This window comes from Salvelinus fontinalis, chromosome 32, assembly GCF_029448725.1.
Source record: "Salvelinus fontinalis isolate EN_2023a chromosome 32, ASM2944872v1, whole genome shotgun sequence".
Lineage (NCBI taxonomy): Eukaryota > Metazoa > Chordata > Actinopteri > Salmoniformes > Salmonidae > Salvelinus > Salvelinus fontinalis.
Window position 1 is genome coordinate 12,269,634 of NC_074696.1, and position 19,049 is coordinate 12,288,682.

A 19,049-nucleotide genomic window follows, 5' to 3' on the forward strand; every position below is an offset into this window, starting at 1 on the left:
TCAGTTTGAACCAGCCTGGCATCAGCTTGAACCAGCCTGGCATCAGCTTGAACCAGCCTGGCATCACTTTGAACCAGCCTGGCATCACATATAGATATTCACGTCAGCCAGTTCTGTAGCAGAACGGTGGTGGGTAACTAACTAATTAGCCATGTAGCTAGCTAGCGATGACCAACGCCATATAGACAGAAATACACGGCTCTGGCTATGATTATAATTCTTAGTTAGTCACTAGCTAACAAGTGATAGAGTCTGTCCATGCTAGCCTGTTGAAAGAGCCAGAGACCAAGGAATAAAGCAATTAGCCAGACTAGGCTACATGGGGGAGTGGAGTTTAGTCCGCTACATGGTGTGTTGCCTGGACACAACCATATACAGCGTCAGACAGGGTGTTTTTTTAGCTAGCTAGCTAACCCTTATGTTGAGTCTGATCCTTAAACCTCAACTCTGAAGAAGGCACTGCGTTGCCGAAACGTTGGTTGCTATACCCATTCAACTTTTGGGAGCATAGTTAGAGTGTGTGACTTTCCATATTTCTTTATAGAGTCTGACACTTAGCACACTGTGTATTGTTCTTGGGATTTCATCCATGGTGTGAAAATTGAAGTAGCTACATGTGTTGGGCCAACTTAACCATGATAAGCTTATGAACACTGTGTTATAAATGCTATGTTATGAACACTTATAAGCTATGTGTTGTAAACACACCATGTCACCAAAGCAAGTGGTTGTTATGGTGGATCACTTTTGGTAAACTGTGATTTGTTTTGAATCCATGTCAGGATGATATAACGCTGTTGACATGAGAAGAGGAGAGGGAGGTGAAGAGAAGGAGGTGAAGAGAAGGGGAGAGGTAGGTGAAGAGAAGGGGAGAGGGAGGTGAAGAGAAGGGGAGAGGGAGGTGAAGAGAAGGGGAGAGGGAGGTGAAGAGAAGGGGAGAGGGAGGTGAAGAGAAGGGGAGAGGGAGGTGAAGAGAAGGGGAGAGGGAGGTGAAGAGAAGGGGAGAGGGAGGTGAAGAGAAGAGGAGAGGGAGGTGAAGAGAAGGGGAGAGGGAGGTGAAGAGAAGGGGAGAGGGAGGTGAAGAGAAGGGGAGAGGGAGGTGAAGAGAAGGGGAGAGGGAGGTGAAGAGAAGAGGAGAGGGAGGTGAAGAGAAGAGGAGAGGGAGGTGAAGAGAAGAGGAGAGGGAGGTGAAGAGAAGGGGAGAGGGAGGTGAAGAGAAGGGGAGAGGGAGGTGAAGAGAAGGGGAGAGGGAGGTGAAGAGAAGGGGAGAGGGAGGTGAAGAGAAGGGGAGAGGGAGGTGAAGAGAAGAGGAGAGGGAGGTGAAGAGAACATCCTTGAGATGTTTCTACAACTTGATTGGAGTCCACCTGTGGTAAATTCAATTGATTGGACATGATTTGGAAAGGCACTAACCTGTCTATATAAGGTCCCACAGTTGACAGTGCATGTCAGAGCAAAAACCAAGCAATGAGGACAAAGGAATTGTCCGTAGAGCTCCGAGACAGGATTGTGTCGAGAAACAGATCTGGGGAAGGGTACCAAAAAATGTCTGCAGCATTGAAGGTCCCCAAGAACACAGTGGCCTCCATAATTCTTAAATGGAAGAATTTTAGAACCACCAAGACCCGTCCTAGAGCTGGCCGCCCGGCCAAACTGTGCAATTGGGGGAGAAGGGCCTTGGTGACCAAGAACCCGATGGTCACTGACAGAACTCCAGAGTTCCTCTGTGGAGATGGGATAACCTTCCAGAAGGAAAACCATCTCTGCAGCACTCCACCAATCTGCAGCACTTCACCAATCAGGCATTTATGGTAGAGTGGCCAGGCGGAAGCCATTCTTCAGCAAGGCACATGATAGCCCGCTTGGAGTTTGCCAAAAGGCACCTAAAGACTCTCAGACCATGAGAAACAAGATTCTCTGGTCTGATGAAACCAAGGTTGAACTCTTTTGTCAGAATGCCAAGCTTCACGTCTGGAGGAAACCTGGCACCATCCCTACGGTGAAGCATGGTTGTGGCAGCATCATGCTGTGGGGATGTTTTTCAGCGCAGGGACTGGGAGTCAGGATCGAGGGAAAGATGAACGGAACAAAGTACAGAGAGATCCTTGATGCAAATCTGCTCCAGAGCGCTCACAACCTTAGACTGGCGTAAAGGTTCACCTTCCAACAGGACAACGACAATAATCACACAGCCAAGACAACACAGGAGTGGGTTTGGGACAAGTCTCTGAATGTCCTTGAGTGGCCAAGCCAGAGCTCAGACATGAACCCGATCGAACATCTCTGGAGACCTGAAAATAGCTGTGCAGCGACGCTCCCCATCCAACTTGACAGAGCTTGAGAGGATCTGCAGAGAAGAACGGGAGAAACTCCCTAAATACAGGTGTACCAAGCTTGTAGCGTCATACCCAACAAGACTCAAGGCTGTAATCGCTGCCAAAGGTGCTTCAACAAAGTACTGAGTAAAGGGTCTGAATACTTATGTAAATATGATATTTCAGTCATTCAAGGGTTTTTCTTTATTTTTACTGTTTTCTACATTGTAAAATAGTAGTGAAGACATCAAGTAGGAAATAACACATGGAATCATGTAGTAATCAAAAAAGTGTTAAACATATCAAAATACATTTTATATTTTATATTCTCCAAAGTAGCCACCCTTTGCCTTGATAGCAGCTTTGTACACTCTTGGCATTCTCACAACCAGCTTCACCTGGAATGTTTTTCCAACCGTCTTGAAGGCGTTCCCACATATGCAGTCCAACTCATCCCAAACCATCTCAATTGGGTTGAGGTCAGGTGATTGTGGAGGCCAGGTCATCTGATGCAGCACTCCATCACTCTCCTTGGTCAAATAGACCTTACACAGCCTGGAGGTGTGTTGGGTCATTTGTCCTGTTGAAAAACAAATGATTGTCCCACTAAGCGCAAACCAGATGGGATGGCATATCGCTGTAGAATTCTGTGGTAGCCATGCTGGTTAAGTTTGCCTTGAATTATAAATAAATCACAGACAGTGTCACCAGCAAAGCACACCATCACGTCTCCTCCATGCTTCACGGTGGGAACCACACATGCTGAGATCATCCGTTCACCTACTCTGTGACTCAAAGACACAGCGGTTGGAACCAAAAATCACAAATTTGCACTCATCAGACCAAAGGACAGATTTCCACCTGTATAATGTCCATTGCTCGTGTTTCTTGGCCCAAGCAAGTCTCTTCTTATTATTGGTGTCCTTTGGTAGTGGTTTCTTTGCAGCAATTCGACCATGAAGGCCTGATTCACCCAGTCTCCTCTGAACAGTTGATGTTGAGATGTGTCTGCTACTTGAACTCTGTGAAGCATTTATTTGGGCTGCAATTTCTGAGGCTGGTAACTCTAATGAATTTATCCTCTGCAGCAGAGGTAACTCTGGGTCTTCCTTTCCTGTGGCGGTCCTCATGAGAGCCAGTTTCATCATAGCCCTTGATGATTTTTGCGACAGCACTTGAAGAAACTTTCAAAGTTCTAGAAATGTTCCGCACTGACTGACCTTCATGTCTTTAAGTAATGATGGACTGTCATTTCTCTTTGCTTATTTGAGCTGTTCTTGCCATAAATAACATGGACCTGATATTTTACCAAATAGGGTCATCTTCTGTATACCTCCCATACCTTGTCACAACACAAGTGATTGGCTCAAACGCATTAAGAAGGAAAGAAAATCCACAAATTAACTTTAACAATGCACACCTGTTAATTGAAATGCATTCCAAATCAAATCAAATCAAATTTTATTTGTCACATACACATGGTTAGCAGATGTTAATGCGAGTGTAGCGAAATGCTTGTGCTTCTAGTTCCGACAATGCAGTAATAACCAACAAGTAATCTAACCTAACAATTCCACAACTACTACCTTATACACACAAGTGTAAAGGGATAAAGAATATGCACATTTCTTGTTAACAAACTATAGTTTTGGCAAGTCGGTTAGGACATCTACTTTGTGCATGACACAAGTAATTTTCCCAACAATTGTTTACAGACAGATTATTTCACTTATTATTCACTGTATCACAATTCCAGTGTGTCAGAAGTTTACATACACTAAGTTGACTGTGCCTTTAAACAGCTTGGAAAATTCCAAAAAAGGATGTCATGGCTTTAGAAGCTTCTGATAGGCTAATTGACATAAGTTGAGTCAATTGGAGGTGTACCTGTGGATGTATTTCAAGGCCTACCTTCAAACTCAGTGCCTCTTTGCTTGACATCATGGGAAAATCAAAAGAAATCAGCCAAGATTTATTCCCTGTGGAACTGGGTCCTAGACTTCCTGATGGGCCGACCCCAGGTGGTCCTCAACACGGGGGCCCCACAGGGGTGTGTGCTCAGTCCCCTCCTCTACTCCCTGTTCACCCATGACTGCGTGGCTATGCACGTCTCCAACTCAATCATCAAGTTTGCTGACAACACAGGTGGTACGCCTGATTACCAACAATGACAAGAGTCTACAGGGAGGAGGTTAGAGAACTGGTGGAGTGGTGCCAGAAAAATTACCTCTCCCTCAATGTCAACAAAACGAAGGAGCTGATCGTGGCTTACAGGAGACAGCAGATAGAGCACCCCCCCCCCCCCCCTATCCACATCGACAGGGCCGCAGTGAAGCCTCAAGTTCCTCTGTGTGCACATCACTGAGGACATGAAATGGTCCCTCCTACAGCTTGGAAAAGGCACAACAGCGCTTCTTCAACCTCAGGAGGCTGAAGATATTTGGCTTGGGCCCTTAAGTCCCTCACAAACCTCTACAGATGAGAGCATTCTGTCGGTCTGTATCACAGCCTGGTACGGCGACTGCACCGCCCACAACCACAGGGGATGTGGCAGGCCAACGCATCACCGGGGCACGGTGCCTTCCCCTCCAGGACATCTACAGTACCTAGTGTCACAGGGAGGTCAAGAAGATCATCAAGGACCTCAGACACCCGAGCCACAACCTCTTCACCCCACTACCATCTAGAAAGAGGAGACAGTACAGGTGCATAAAAGCTGGGACAGCGAGACTGATAAACAGCTTCTATCTCCATCAGACTGTTAGACAGTCATCATTAACCGGCCACCTGGTACCCTGCCCTTAGAGACTGCTGCCCTATGTACATAGAGGCATTGAACACTAGTCACTTTAATCAAATCAAATCCAATTTTATTGGTTACATGCTTTGTAAACAACATGTGTAGACTAGCTGTGAAATGCTGACTTACAGGCCCTTCCCATCAATGCAGAGAGAAAACAAGAACAATTCTAGAAATATATACACAAGGAGGAATAGGAGGAATAAAAACACAATGAGTAATGATAACTAGGCTATATACACAGGGTACCAGTAATGAGTCAATGAGTAATGATAACTAGGCTATATACACGGGGTACCAGTAATGAGTCAATGAGTAATGATAACTAGGCTATATACACGGGGTACCAGTAATGAGTCAATGAGTAATGATAACTAGGCTATATACACGGGGTACCAGTAATGAGTCAATAAGTAATGATAACCAGGCTATATACACAGGGTACCAGTACAGAGTCAATGAGTATTGATAACTAGGCTATATACACGGGGTACCAGTAATGAGTCAATGAGTAATGATAACTAGGCTATATACACGGGGTACCAGTAATGAGTCAATGAGTAATGATAACTAGGCTATATACACGGGGTACCAGTAATGAGTCAATGAGTAATGATAACTAGGCTATATACACAGGGTACCAGTACAGAGTCAATGAGTAATGATAACTAGGCTATATACACAGGGCACCAGTAATGAGTCAATGAGTAATGATAACTAGGCTATATACACAGGGTACCAGTAATGAGTCAATGAGTAATGATAACTAGGCTATATACACGGGGTACCAGTGGCGCCTCCCGGGTGGCGCAGTGGGCCTCCCGGGTGGCGCAGTGGTCTGGGGCGCTGCATCGCAGTGCTAGCTGCGCCACCAGAGTCTCTGGGTTCGCGCCCAGGCTGGGCTGGGTTCGCGCCCAGGCTCTGTCGCAGCCGGCCGCAACCGGGAGGTCCGTGGGGCGACGCATAATTGGCATAGCGTCGTCCGGGTTAGGGAGGGTTTGGCCGGTAGGGATATCCTTGTCTCAGTATGTAAAAATGTAATAAAATGTGTGCACTCTACTGTAAGTCGCTCTGGATAAGAGCGTCTGCTAAATGACTAAAATGTAAATGTAATGAGTCAATGAGTAATGATAACTAGGCTATATACACAGGGTACCAGTAATGAGTCAATGAGTAATGATAACTAGGTTACATACACAGGGTACCAGTAATGAGTCAATGAGTAATGATAACTAGTAAAGTGACTAGACAACAGGGTAGACAATAACACCTATGTGATAATGTTGCTTATTGACTACAGCTCAGCGTTCAACACCATAGTGCCCCCCGAGCGCATCACTAAGCACAGGACCCTGGGACTGAACACCACCCTCTGCAACAGGACCCTGGGACTGAACACCTCTCTCTGCAACAGGACCCTGAACACCTCCCTCTGCAACAAGACCCTGGGACTGAACACCTCCCTCTGCAACAGGACCCTGGGACTGAACACCACCCTCTGCAACAGGACCCTGGGACTGAACACCACCCTCTGCAACAGGACCCTGGGACTGAACACCTCCCTCTGCAACAGGACCCTGGGACTGAACATCTCTCTCTGCAACATGACCCTGGGACTGAACACCACCCTCTGCAACAGGACCCTGGGACTGAACACCTCCCTCTGCAACAGGACCCTGGGACTGAACACCTCCCTCTGCAACAGGACCCTGGGACTGAACACCACCCTCTGCAACATGACCCTGGGACTGAACACCTCCCTCTGCAACAGGACCCTGGGACTGAACACCTCTCTCTGCAACAGGACACTGGGACTGAACACCTCCCTCTGCAACAGGACCCTGGGACTGAACACCTCTCTCTGCAACAGGACACTGGGACTGAACACCTCCCTCTGCAACAAGACCCTGGGACTGAACACCTCCCTCTGCAACAGGACCCTGGGACTGAACACCTCCCTCTGCAACAGGACACTGGGACTGAACACCACCCTCTGCAACAGGACCCTGGGACTGAACACCACCCTCTGCAACTGGATCCTGGACGCCCTCAGGTGGTGACGGTAGGCGACAAAACACCCGCCACACTGACCCTCAACATGGGGGCCCCTCAGGGGTGCATGCTTAGTCACCTCCTGTACTCCCTGTTCACCCATGACTATGGCGGTTTTGGAGCAGTGGCTTCTTCCTTGCTGAGCGGCCTTTCAGGTTATGTCGATATAGGACTCGTTTTACTGTTGATATAGATACTTTTGTACCTGTTTCCTCCAGCATCTTCACAAGGTCCTTTGCTGTTGTTCTGGGATTGATTTACACTTTTCGCACCAAAGTACGCTCATCTCTAGGAGACAGAACGCGTCTCCTTCCTGAGCGGTATGACGGCTGCGTGGTCCCATGGTGTTTATACTTGCATACTACTGTTAGTACAGATGAACGTGGTACCTTCAGGCGTTTGGAAATTGCTCCCAAGGATGAATCAGACTTGTGGAGGTCTACAAATGTCTTTTCTGAGGTCTTGACTGATTTCTTTTGATTTTTCCATGATGTCAAGTAAAGAGGCACTGAGTTTGATTAGGTTTTTTTTACCTGTATTTAACTAGGCAAGTCAGTAAAAAACAAATTCTTATTTTCAATGATGGCCTACCGGGGAACAGTGGGTTAACTGCCTTGTTCAGGGGCAGAATGACAGATTTGTACCTTGTCAGCTCGGGGATTTGATCTTGCAACCTTTTAGTTACTAGTCCAACGCTCGAACCACTAGGCTACCTGCCTAGTAGTTAGTGTTAGAGCAATTAGCCTATCAGAAGCTTCTCAAGCCATGACATAATTTTCTGGAATTTTCCAAGCTGTTTAAAGGCACAGTCAACTTAGTTGTGATACAGGGAATTATAAGTGAAATAATCTGCCTGTAAACAATTGTTGGAAAAAGACTTGTGTCATGCACAAAGTAGATGTTCTAACCGACTTGCCAAAACTATAGTTTGTTAACAAGACATTTGTGGAGTGGTTGAAAAACGAGTTTTAATGACTCCAACCTAAGTGTACAGAGACTGTAGAGGTAAGAGAGAAAGAGAGAGACTGTAGAGGTAAGAGAGAGAGAGAGAGAGAGAGAGAGAGAGAGAGAGAGAGAGAGAGAGAGACTGTAGAGGTGAGAGAGAGAGAGACTGTAGAGGTGAGAGAGAGAGAGACTGTAGAGGTAAGAGAGAAAGAGAGAGACTGTAGAGGTAAGAGAGAGAGAGAGAGAGAGAGAGAGAGAGAGAGAGAGAGAGAGAGAGAGAGAGAGAGAGAGAGAGAGAGAGAGACTGTTATTATGGGTATTGGTTCTGAGGAGTTGAATTGTGGCTGATGATGGGTTTTGCATCTCCTCTCCCTCCTGTTGTGTGTGTTGTGTTATGTGTATTGTGTTGTGTGTGTTATGTGTATTGTGTTGTGTGTATTGTGTTGTGTGTGTTGTGTTATGTGTATTGTGTTGTGTGTATTGTGTTGTGTGTGTTGTGTTGTGTGTGTTGTGTTGTGTGTGTTGTGTTGTGTGTATTGTGTTGTGTGTGTTGTGTTGTGTGTGTTGTGTGTGTTGTGTTATGTGTGTTGTGTTGTGTGTATTGTGTTGTGTGTGTTGTGTTGTGTGTGTTGTGTGTGTTGTGTTATGTGTGTTGTGTTGTGTGTGTTGTGTTATGTGTGTTGTGTTGTGTTGTGTGTGTTGTGTTGTGTGTGTTGTGTTGTGTGTATTGTGTTGTGTGTATTGTGTTATGTGTGTTGTGTTGTGTGTGTTGTGTGTGTTGTGTTATGTGTGTTGTGTGTATTGTGTTGTGTGTGTTGTGTTGTGTGTGTTGTGTTGTGTGTGTTGTGTTGTGTGTGCTGTGTGTGTTGTGTTGTGTGTATTGTGTTGTGTTGTGTGTGTTGTGTTATGTGTGTTGTGTTATGTGTGTTGTGTGTGTTGTGTTGTGTTGTGTGTGTTGTGTTATGTGTGTTGTGTTATGTGTGTTGTGTTATGTGTGTTGTGTGTATTGTGTTGTGTGTGTTGTGTTGTGTGTGTTGTGTTATGTGTGTTGTGTTATGTGTGTTGTGTTGTGTTGTGTGTGTTGTGTTGTGTGTGTTGTGTTATGTGTGTTGTGTTATGTGTGTTGTGTTATGTGCGTTGTGTTGTGTGTATTGTGTATTGTGTGTTGTGTTATGTGTGTTGTGTTGTGTGTGTTGTGTTGTGTGTATTGTGTATTGTTAGCTCCTTGTCCAGGCCGGGTCAGACCTGTTTGTTGAGGACGAGGAGAAGTTAACCCCGTGTAATCACGCGGAGAGACAGCAGCACACACACCTGGCCCTGCGCCTCGAAGCCATGATGGTGTTCTCACATCACACCGACACACACACACCCAGCAGCATGCTGCGCCACAAAGAGGTGAGGTGCACCCCTATGCAGGTTAGCGTTTTGTCGTCATGAATCTGAGTTCTGGAGGCAGCTCTGCATCGTGGTCCCTAGCTGGCACAGCCACACAGTCATCAAATCAGAACTTTAACCCCAAACTTAACCACACTGCGAACCCTAATCTTAAATTACGACCAAAAATATCATTTTTGTTTTCATGAGGCAGCTGCAGAATACTGATATGGTCCATCACGGTGGGGACCCAAAGAGTCATTCCCCTCCTGACTCCCATGTCAGTTCCAGCGTGAAGGCCACCGATGAACTACGACCCAGGAGGGAGAGGGTGATGCGGGGAGGGGACAGGCTGGCTCCCCCTGCCCCGTGGGCAGCCTGGAGGTTAAAAGACCCAGCACTCTAGATCTGGAGTGTTGTGAGGGTGAGGAGTGTGTGGACACGGGGTGTGTGTCGGACCTGTCGCAGGACGCAGTGGACACACACACACACTGTAGAGATGACAATCTCACTCCCACTGAGATGGACTCAAGCCTCACCCCCCAGCTAGTGGAGGACCAATCACCTGCGGAGTGGGAGGAGCAAGTTCACCTGGTGTGACAACAGATGGACAGATGACAGAGACAGGGAGGAAGAGAGGGGGAGAGTGGGAGGTAATGATCATCAACAGTGACAGAGATGGAGAGAGACTGAGAATGATTAACAGCATTATCAGACTGAGAATGATTAACAGCATTACCCGCGAGAGTAGAGAAGATTAAGGGATGAAAAGGGTAGGAGAAATGTCTGACATCAAACATGGAGTGTCCACTTGATTTAGCTTGCTGGGCACAGACATACACATACATATATGTGACCCAGGTCTGATCAGGTCATGTGACCCAAGTCTGATCAGGTCATGTGACCCAGGTCTGATCAGGTCATGTGACCCGAGTTGATCAGAGCAGCTGAGAGGTGTGTGTTTAAACACAATCGTGTATGAGTGATTTTAGTGATTTTATCTTTTATATCCATTCTGCTACTGATGGACTGACTGTATGTGGTATGCCTCAGCCTAAGATCAGGGCGAGTTGTTTTAGTTTGTATTCAACCTTTAATTATCCACATCAGAACTACTGACACGGCTAATCTTTAGAAACTAAGTCGATGGCTGAGTTGATCAGTGTGCCTTTATTTTCAATCATTTTTATTGACGAACCCCTTTTTCCAAGCAACGTGCAAAGAATATTTGTATTATTGTTTGGTTGTTTTTCACCTTTCATTGCTTCACAATGCTGGTCTAGGATCAGGTCCCCCCTGTCTCTTTAATCGAATTCATTATGACCTAAAAGGCTAAACTGATCCTAGATCAGTACTTCTTAAACGCTTGATACATACAGCCCCTGGTCTTTGACAAGGTACAGGACAGGAGGCTGTTCTTTGCATTGTGTTGGTGTAATAAAGACATTAGATCTGATAGAGACTGTAGCTAGGAGGATTATAATGTAGTCTACTTTATAGAGATGAATCTGCTGCATACAAGATTATAATATAAATTCTGAAATCATTTATTTAATCCTAATAAGCCATGTTGTGTTCTACTTAATAAAAGTAGTGATTGGATTTAGAAATCAAGCAGAAAAGGCAATCATGGTTTAACTTCACTGTTGGGTGTAGGGCACTTTTCTAAAGTTTAGAGTGCAACCAGCCTAGTGGTTAAGAGCGTTAGGCCAGTAACCGAAAGGTCGCTGGTTTGAATCCCCGAGCCGACCATGTGAAAAATATGTTGGTGCCCATGAGCAATGCATTTAAACCTAATCGCCTCTGTACGTTGCTCTGGATAAGAGCGTCTGCTAAATGACTCAAATGTAAATGTAACCATCGGAAGTAAATCAAAATGTTTTTGGTCACGTACACAGTTCAGCAGATGTTATATCTGGTGCAGCGAAATGCTTTACGTTACTTTAGTACTGAAGTAGTGTATAACGTGATGCGAACAGATCATACAAACCATAACCTGGAACGCTGGAGTATGGATTTGGAAACTTTATATTTTTGTACGACACCATTGTTAAGATAATTGTTTGTTTATCGCAATTTTGTTCACGATAAGGCTTCTATTTAATTTTTTTATTTGTTTTGTTTTTTCTTGGTACTTTAACGTTTTGAGGCCAGTGGGATTGTAACGCAGACGTCTACTTTTTATATTACTGTAACCCTGGCGACCATAAACATTGGTGTTATTTGCGACTCCATTCCCATATTAAAGACAGCGACGTTCGATGTGTGCCCAGGGAATGAAAGTATCAGACATAAATTTACTCTCAATAAAATAAAATAAACACTGTAAAAAAAAACTACATTTCTTTTAATGTACTTTTATTTCATTGATGATGACTACATATGTTGTCACTATAGAACACTTGCTTCTTGTTACAGTATAAATGCTTTTAACATGAGAGTTGGACAACCTCATTAAACAAACAACATTGATTTAAGGTGCGCCAACAAATGCTCATACTATCAGTCTCGTCATACTTAAGCCTCAATCTTTACTGTCATGCATTTCTATCAACCACTAGAAGGCAATGTTCACCTATCTTTTCTTTTGGCATTTCCTGGTTCGGTCGAGTTTTTATGACGTCAGCGATCCTGCAAAGAAAACGCATTTCATACAACAGCGGCCTGTGATCCCACTTGTACGCTGTAATTTTTTTTGTCTTTGGTGGAGGATTTGTCTGTAATCCATCACCAACATGAAACTCGTACGGTAAGCATATTCTAAAAATCTATCTTTAGTCTTATGCTTCAATGCAAGGTGAAAAATATGGGGTTGAGTAGCTGGATTGATTTAGATTTAGAGCGCGAGCTTGTTCGCTGGATTCTGAGGCGGAAAGTAGTTAACGTTAGTTGATATGATTGCATGAGAGATATGCAAAAGCGACTAGCTAAGTTATTCTTTGTTACAGTATATAACGGGCTTTCAACCGCGAAAATAATATGCAACACGATCGTACAACTGCCGTTGAACTACCTGGCGACTTTTTATACGCCATTGTTATCGGCTAACCACTGATACGCTAACGTGCTATTAACGTTAGCTTGCTAACAGTAAGTTAGGAAACCACAGTGCAGGCAGGGCCCTGGGTGGTTTCCCCACCAACAATAGTTCATAACAATGTTGTGCTCTTGTCTAGTGTTCTGGTTGGTGTTTATCTTTCTCGTTTGTTTTGGACATTGCACACAGCAAACTAAGTAGCTACTTACCCCCTGCTTACCACTAACAACGAGCCTACATTGTTTAGACTGATGGCTCGTTGCGGGAGCTTCCGTAGCCTGGCGTACTTGATCAACCCAATCTAAACTACTCGGTTTCACCAAAATACTTACGATTCGTCGGGTTGAATGTGTCCTTAGCTATCAAATAAGCGTTTTAAACACGTTTTTAATCCAGGGTCTTCTATTTTCCGCCTGTAGAAGTGGGAGAACTTGGTACCCTACTGAGTGGTCGAGAATGGACTACAGGCGAAAAATAAGAGACCCTGGATAAAAAGGTGTTTTTAAACCCGTTTCTGTCAAAACAATGGCTCGTGAAGTTAGTAAGAGATATATTCACAGCATGATGAAACAGCGTTTCATATAACATTGCCTCTACTCATAACCAAGCCGTTTTTTTCCCTCCTGTAGTTTTTTGATGAAACTCAGCCATGAGACTGTGACCATTGAGCTGAAGAATGGAACCCAGGTCCATGGAACTATCACGGGTATGGACCATGTGCCCTCATGTCTGGCTGAACAATGGCTACACCTCCACTTAGGACTATTGAGATGCATCCAATGTAAACAAGGACAAAAGTCAAGTTTAGGGTGCTGTAGCTGCTCAGTCCAAACAATGTTTACTATTGTAGCCTGTTGTCCTAAGTTATGTTTATATTAGGGAACTCCACGGTTAGATTAAAGTTGTAGCTTTTTTTTTGCCAGACACCTATGAGTAGGGTAGGTGTGAATGAGAGTGCATTACCGTAACATTAACAATGGTCATTACCTGTGTGCCTCAGGTGTGGACGTCAGTATGAATACTCACCTGAAGGCGGTGAAGATGACTCTGAAGAACCGCGAGCCCACCCAGTTGGAGAGCCTCAGTATCCGTGGCAACAACATCAGATACTTCATCCTGCCGGACAGTCTGCCCCTGGACACCCTGCTGGTCGACATTGAACCCAAGGTCAAGTCCAAGAAGAGAGAGGCTGGTGAGTATACAAGGAGACTGGGAGGAGGGGTGAGGCTGGTCAACATATCATTGGAATATCGAAGGTTCCTGTCCTTCCCTCCCTCTGGCGATCAGAGGGAAATCAAGGAATACTTTTTAGATTCCACCTAAGTCAGTTCATTCCTGTTTCTCGAAAGCCAGTTCCACAGCATTTCTTTCATTGTTCTGTTCTAATCAGGGACTGAGTTAGATCTGGGACACCAGGTGTACGATGAATTGTCAGTTAGAAGAGAGACCCAGCAGGTTCCGGACCTCGTAGGATCAGAGTTTAGTTCCCCTGGTATAGACTGTGAAGGCTTTTGTGCCAGCCCAGAACCAAAACCCAGCCCAGAACCAAAACCCAGCCCAGAACCAACCCAGCCCAGAGTTGGCTAGCCAAAGACTTTCAGGTGAATTCGGTCAGGTGTTAGGTCGTTTGGCTGTAACTGAAACCTGTACTCGCTACAGCGGTTTAGGGCCATGAGCAAAGACCACGGCTGTTAAGCCACTAGTTGAGACATGTTGTAACTAGTTCAAATCAAACTTTTTATTTATACAGAAAATTTCAGACATGGAATGCAACGTGGGAAAACTCATTTAAATAAAAGCTGAAACATTTACTACACCACAAACAAGAAAGAAAAAAAACTAAAGAATGAAAAAGCACCCTAAGAAAAAGCAAAGCTACAAATATTTATTTTAAGGTCTCTTTTAAATATGTCCACAGTTTTGCCCTCTTTGGGTTCTCTGGTAGGCTATTCCAGAGGCTGGGGGCATAATTACTAAAGGCTGCCTTTCCATACCTTTTGGTCCAAGACTTTGAGACCTACTGGGTACATGACTTAAACGCATGTCAGACATGTATTGTGGTGCGCAATTGTGGATTGTTTTAAAAACCAATAGAAGAATCTTCAAATGAATTCTAAAACTGACAGGCAGCCAGTGCAGAGACCTTAAAACCGGTGTAATGTTTGCTCTCCGTCTGGTCTTGGTCAGTACCCATGTTGCAGTATGCTGTGTTTTACAGTGCAGAGACCTTAAAACCGGTGTAATGTGTGCTCTCCGTCTGGTCTTGGTCAGTACCCATGCTGCAGCATTCTGTATGTTTTACAGTTGACCAATTGCTCTCAAATATAAAATATTTTGATTTGTTTAACACTTTTTTGGGGGTTACTACATGATTCCATATGTGTTATTTCATAGTTTTGATGTCTTCACTATTATTCTACAATGTAGGATTACAAAAAAACAAAGCAAAACCCTTGAATGAGTTGGTGTACAAACCTTTGACTGGTACTGTGTGTATATAAACAGTGCCGGACACAAAATCAAACCTTGTGGAAAGTCTCGTGTGATAAGGATTTTCTCTGAATTACGTTCACCAATGGTGACCGAAAAAGCTCTACCTGTTAAATGGATCCTAAACTAATTTAGAACTGGACCGGAGAGGCCAACCCACCTCTCCAGTCTGTCCAGAAGGACATCATGGTCAACAGTGTTGAACGCAGCACTTAAATCCAAGAGTTTGCCAGAGCTGTTTGGCATCTGCGTTGGCTCTAAGATCATTTCCTGCTTTAACTAAGGCTGTCTTTGTGCTGTGGTCGGCACGGGAACAAGATTTGATCATTTAAAAAAAATAGTCGTCACTTAAATTAAAACATTTTTTTTTTTAAAGCTATTTGAACACCAATTTTTCCGGATTTCTGCTTAAGAATAGAAGGTTGGAGATTGGCTGAAGAATCTAGATTACTGTTCTTCAGAGGGGGTTTCACCATGGCAGTTTTTAGTGCAAAGTGACTGTGAACAGGGAGTGATTAACAAAAGCTTGCACTTCAGATATGCAATGAAGAAACTGTTTTGAAGAAGATGGTGGGGGATAGGATCAACGGCAGGTCATCATGACTAGGTTGAGTAATTGGGGTGATGTAAGGTGGCCAACCTTCCTCCTGAAGGGCTTCTGGGTATTGAGACATTTTAAGTCTAACCACAGCAGCCCTACTCAGTTGGAGGCTGTGAACCATTTCATACCCACACTGGTTAGCGGTTCTATCAAGCCACAGCAGTTCTGAGTTAGGGTTAGGTGAGTTGAATAGCACCTGTATAGGACTGTCCTAGACACACACAAAAATCTTGATTGACCAAGAGTCGTCTGTTCTTTAAGACGATAAATTGTTGTTGTTTTTAAATCTAAACTTATTTGTCCATTTATACACATCCTATGTGTTTTAAATCAATTCAACTATATGCACTAAGCTTGTCTGGTGCTTTTTAATGGAAATAGCACATATACATAAGTATTCAGACCCTTTACTCAGTACTTTGTTGAAGCACCTTTGGCAGCGATTACAGCCTCGAGTCTTCTTGGGTGTGACGCTACAAGCTTGACACACCTGTATTTGGGGAGTTTCTCCCATTATTCTCTGCAGATCCTCTCAAGCTCTGTCAGGTTGCTGCACAGCTATTATTTTCAGGTCTCCAGAGATGTTCGATCGGGTTCATGTCTGAGCTCTGGCTTGGCCACTAAAGGACATTCAGAGACTTGTCCCAAAGCCACTCCTGCTTTGTCTTGGCTGTGTGATTAGGATCGTTGTCCTGTTATAAGATTATCCTTTGCCCCAGTCTGAGGTCCTGAGTGCTTTGGAGCAGGTTTTCATCAAGGATCTCTGTACTTTGCTCTGTTCATCTTTCCCTCGATCCTGACTAGTCTCCCAGTCCCTGCGCTGAAAAACATCCCCACAGCATGATGCTGCCACCACCATGCTTCACCGTAGGAATGGTGCCAGGTTTCCTTCAGACGTGACACTTGGCATTCTGGCAAAAGAGTTCAGTCTTGGTTTCATCAGACCAGAGAATCTTGTTTCTCATGGTCTGAGAGTCTTTAGGTTGCTTTTGGCAAACTCCAAGTGGGCTGACATGCTTTTTACTAAGGAGTGGCTTCTGTCTGGCCACTCTACTATAAAGGCCTGATTGGTGGAGTGCTGCAGAGATGGTTGTCCTTCTGGAAGGTTCTCTCATCTCCACAGAGGAACTTTAGCTCTCTGTCAGTGACCATTGGGTTTTTGGTCACCTCCCTGACCAAGGCCCTTCTCCCCCGATGGTTCAATTTGGCTGGGCGGCCAGCTCTAGGAAGTCTTGGTAATTCCAAACTTCTTCCATTTAACAATGATGGCCACTGTTCCTGGGGACCTTCAATGCTGCAGAAATGTTTTGGTACCCTTCCCCAGATCTGTGCCTCGACACAATCCTGTCTCGGAGCTCTACGGACAATTGCTTCGACCTCATGGCTTGGTTTTCACTCTGACATGCACTGTCAACTGTGGGACCTTATACAGACAGGTGTGTGCCTTTCCAAATCATGTCCAATCAATTGAATTTACTACAGGTGGACTCTAATCAAGTTGTAGAAACATCTCAAGGATGATCAATGGAAACAGGATGCACCTGAGCTCAATTTTAAGTCTCATAGCAAAGGGTCTGAATACCTATGTAAATGAAGTATTTTTTATTTATTTTTTACGTGCAACAAAAAAAATCTGCCCTGTTTCCACTTTGTCATTATGGGGGGTATTGTGATGTCATTATGGGGGGTATTGTGATGTCATTATGGGGTATTGTGTGTAGATTGCTGAGGGTTTAAAAATAAAGTAATCAATTTTAGAATAAGGCTGTAACTTAACAAAATGTGGAACAGGTTAAGGGGTCTGAATACTTTCGGAATGCACTGTATCTATTGATGACTTCTAAATCCAGGCACATTGAACAGGTAGGTTACTGATTATAGACCTACGTTTAAGATGTCATTTCCCCCATTTTCTTAGACATTTAAGGCAAGGGCTGTTTTCACATCTGCTACCTCCACAGCATTGTTCTCTACACCAATATACTGGTTAACTTTGCTGTTATGCTCATAGCAACGTGGTCATAGCAACATGATCATAGCAACATGGTCTAGGAAAAGGCGTCAATTAAACAGCGCACTGTTTCAGAACCGCGGTCAGCAATCACTATCCAACGAGTTAGAGGAGACAGCGCATTTGTTATAAAATAGTTTCGTTTTTTTTATTAGTGTTGCACCATTATGTAATGTAAACGTATACAATTTCAGCAGCACGTCTTAGTGATGGACGTTGCCATCCCCGCGGCCTCCACAATAGCTTAGTCCACTCAGTCGGGCGCGAATCAGACTGGTGTCGTGTAGGTTACTGCTTGGCTAAAAGAATCTCGGTTTACCAACAGCTTGTTGACTAAATGGAGTCAGCCTTACGTCCTTCTGATGACTGAGTTCTCGCCTTCAAAGATTTGCTTCATCAGACTTAAATCAAAACGGGCAATTCCGCCTAATGTATTGATGAGGCAAATGTTGTTCAGTCAGCAACATCTCCCAACAAAGACAAAACAAGACCCAAGGAATGGGAGAGTCTAGACATTTGTGATGCGTAACTCATCTCTACTAATTTCTTCCCTCGCTCTTTCTCTCCCTCTCTCTTCAATCTCTCTCCAGTGGCTGGGCGTGGAAGGGGCAGAGGAAGAGGGCGTGGCAGAGGGAGGGGCCGAGGCAGGGGGGGGGCCAGGAGATGATCGCCATGACGACGCAGATGTCAGTCATGTCCTACTGTTTGTACAGCAATGTTTTTTTGTCTCTTCTTATTTTCTCCCAGGAAACTTTTGTGAATCCTGAGCCATGTTTTTTTTATTTTGTACATTAAAGATGTTTCATACGAACAGCAAATTAAGTGTCTGTGCTTTATTGCCTTTAGTTGATGTGCAGTTCAGAAGTGTATCTGAACATGTCTGAGGCTTTATTCCAGAGGAACATTTTTGGGTGGGCTGACTGGGTCTAATCTTGTAAATGAATGATTCAGCCGCATGAAAACGTTACATTTGATCCTTTGTCCTAAAATGTCGTTCCACCACCTTGATCTCGCAAGCTTACAGGGCGGGTCAGGATGGTGGATGAGGCTAGTTTATTTTTTTTGTCCATCAATAACCACTGGTAACCCATCCGTAGTGCCACTGATAAATACTGGCCCAGGATGGTAAGATGGCAATGGATCACGTTTTGGTTGAGTTCAGCACGGGCCGCAGGTCTTTGGAATGACATACAATAACACGATTGTCTCTTATCATGCAGATGAACTATGTGGAAACGTTGCCCTGTTTAGATTTAAATTTCTATTGAGGGTTAGTAAGGGAATTAGGATATGACTAAAGGAATATAAAAAATAATATAGCATTAGTGGGATTTGCACTGAACTAAAATATAAACACAACGTAATGTGTTGAAATAGAGCTGAAATAAAAGATCCCAGAGATGTTCCGTAAGCACAAAGATTCT

At 44.4% G+C, this 19,049-nt stretch overlaps 1 protein-coding gene across 2 annotated transcripts; it reads left to right on the top strand.

Annotated features, from left to right (window-relative positions):
• The first annotated feature begins 11,931 nt into the window (after nt 1–11,931).
• Nucleotides 11,932–18,443, top strand: LOC129830744 (small nuclear ribonucleoprotein Sm D1). 2 transcript variants are annotated; one of them, XM_055893433.1, is made up of 4 exons: nt 11,932–12,235; nt 13,153–13,229; nt 13,524–13,715; nt 16,820–17,354. In XM_055893433.1, exons 1-4 carry the CDS (start codon nt 12,222–12,224, stop codon nt 17,083–17,085), a joined length of 549 nt encoding a protein of 182 aa, XP_055749408.1. In that variant the 5' UTR covers nt 11,932–12,221; the 3' UTR covers nt 17,086–17,354. The 2 variants fall into 2 exon arrangements, with proteins under 2 accessions (XP_055749408.1, XP_055749409.1); XM_055893434.1 differs by lacking the exon at nt 16,820–17,354 and adding an exon at nt 18,216–18,443 and having other exon boundaries at nt 12,079–12,235.
• The last annotated feature ends 606 nt before the right edge of the window (nt 18,444–19,049 follow it).

What these genes read in the sequence shown, in the direction of transcription:
- LOC129830744 (XM_055893433.1), top strand. An exon ending in GGTCCATGGAACTATCACGG is followed by an intron (nt 13,230 to 13,523) that starts GTATGGACCATG and finishes TGTGTGCCTCAG; the next exon opens with GTGTGGACGTCAGTATGAAT. An exon ending in GTCCAAGAAGAGAGAGGCTG is followed by an intron (nt 13,716 to 16,819) that starts GTGAGTATACAA and finishes GATGGTTCAATT; the next exon opens with TGGCTGGGCGGCCAGCTCTA.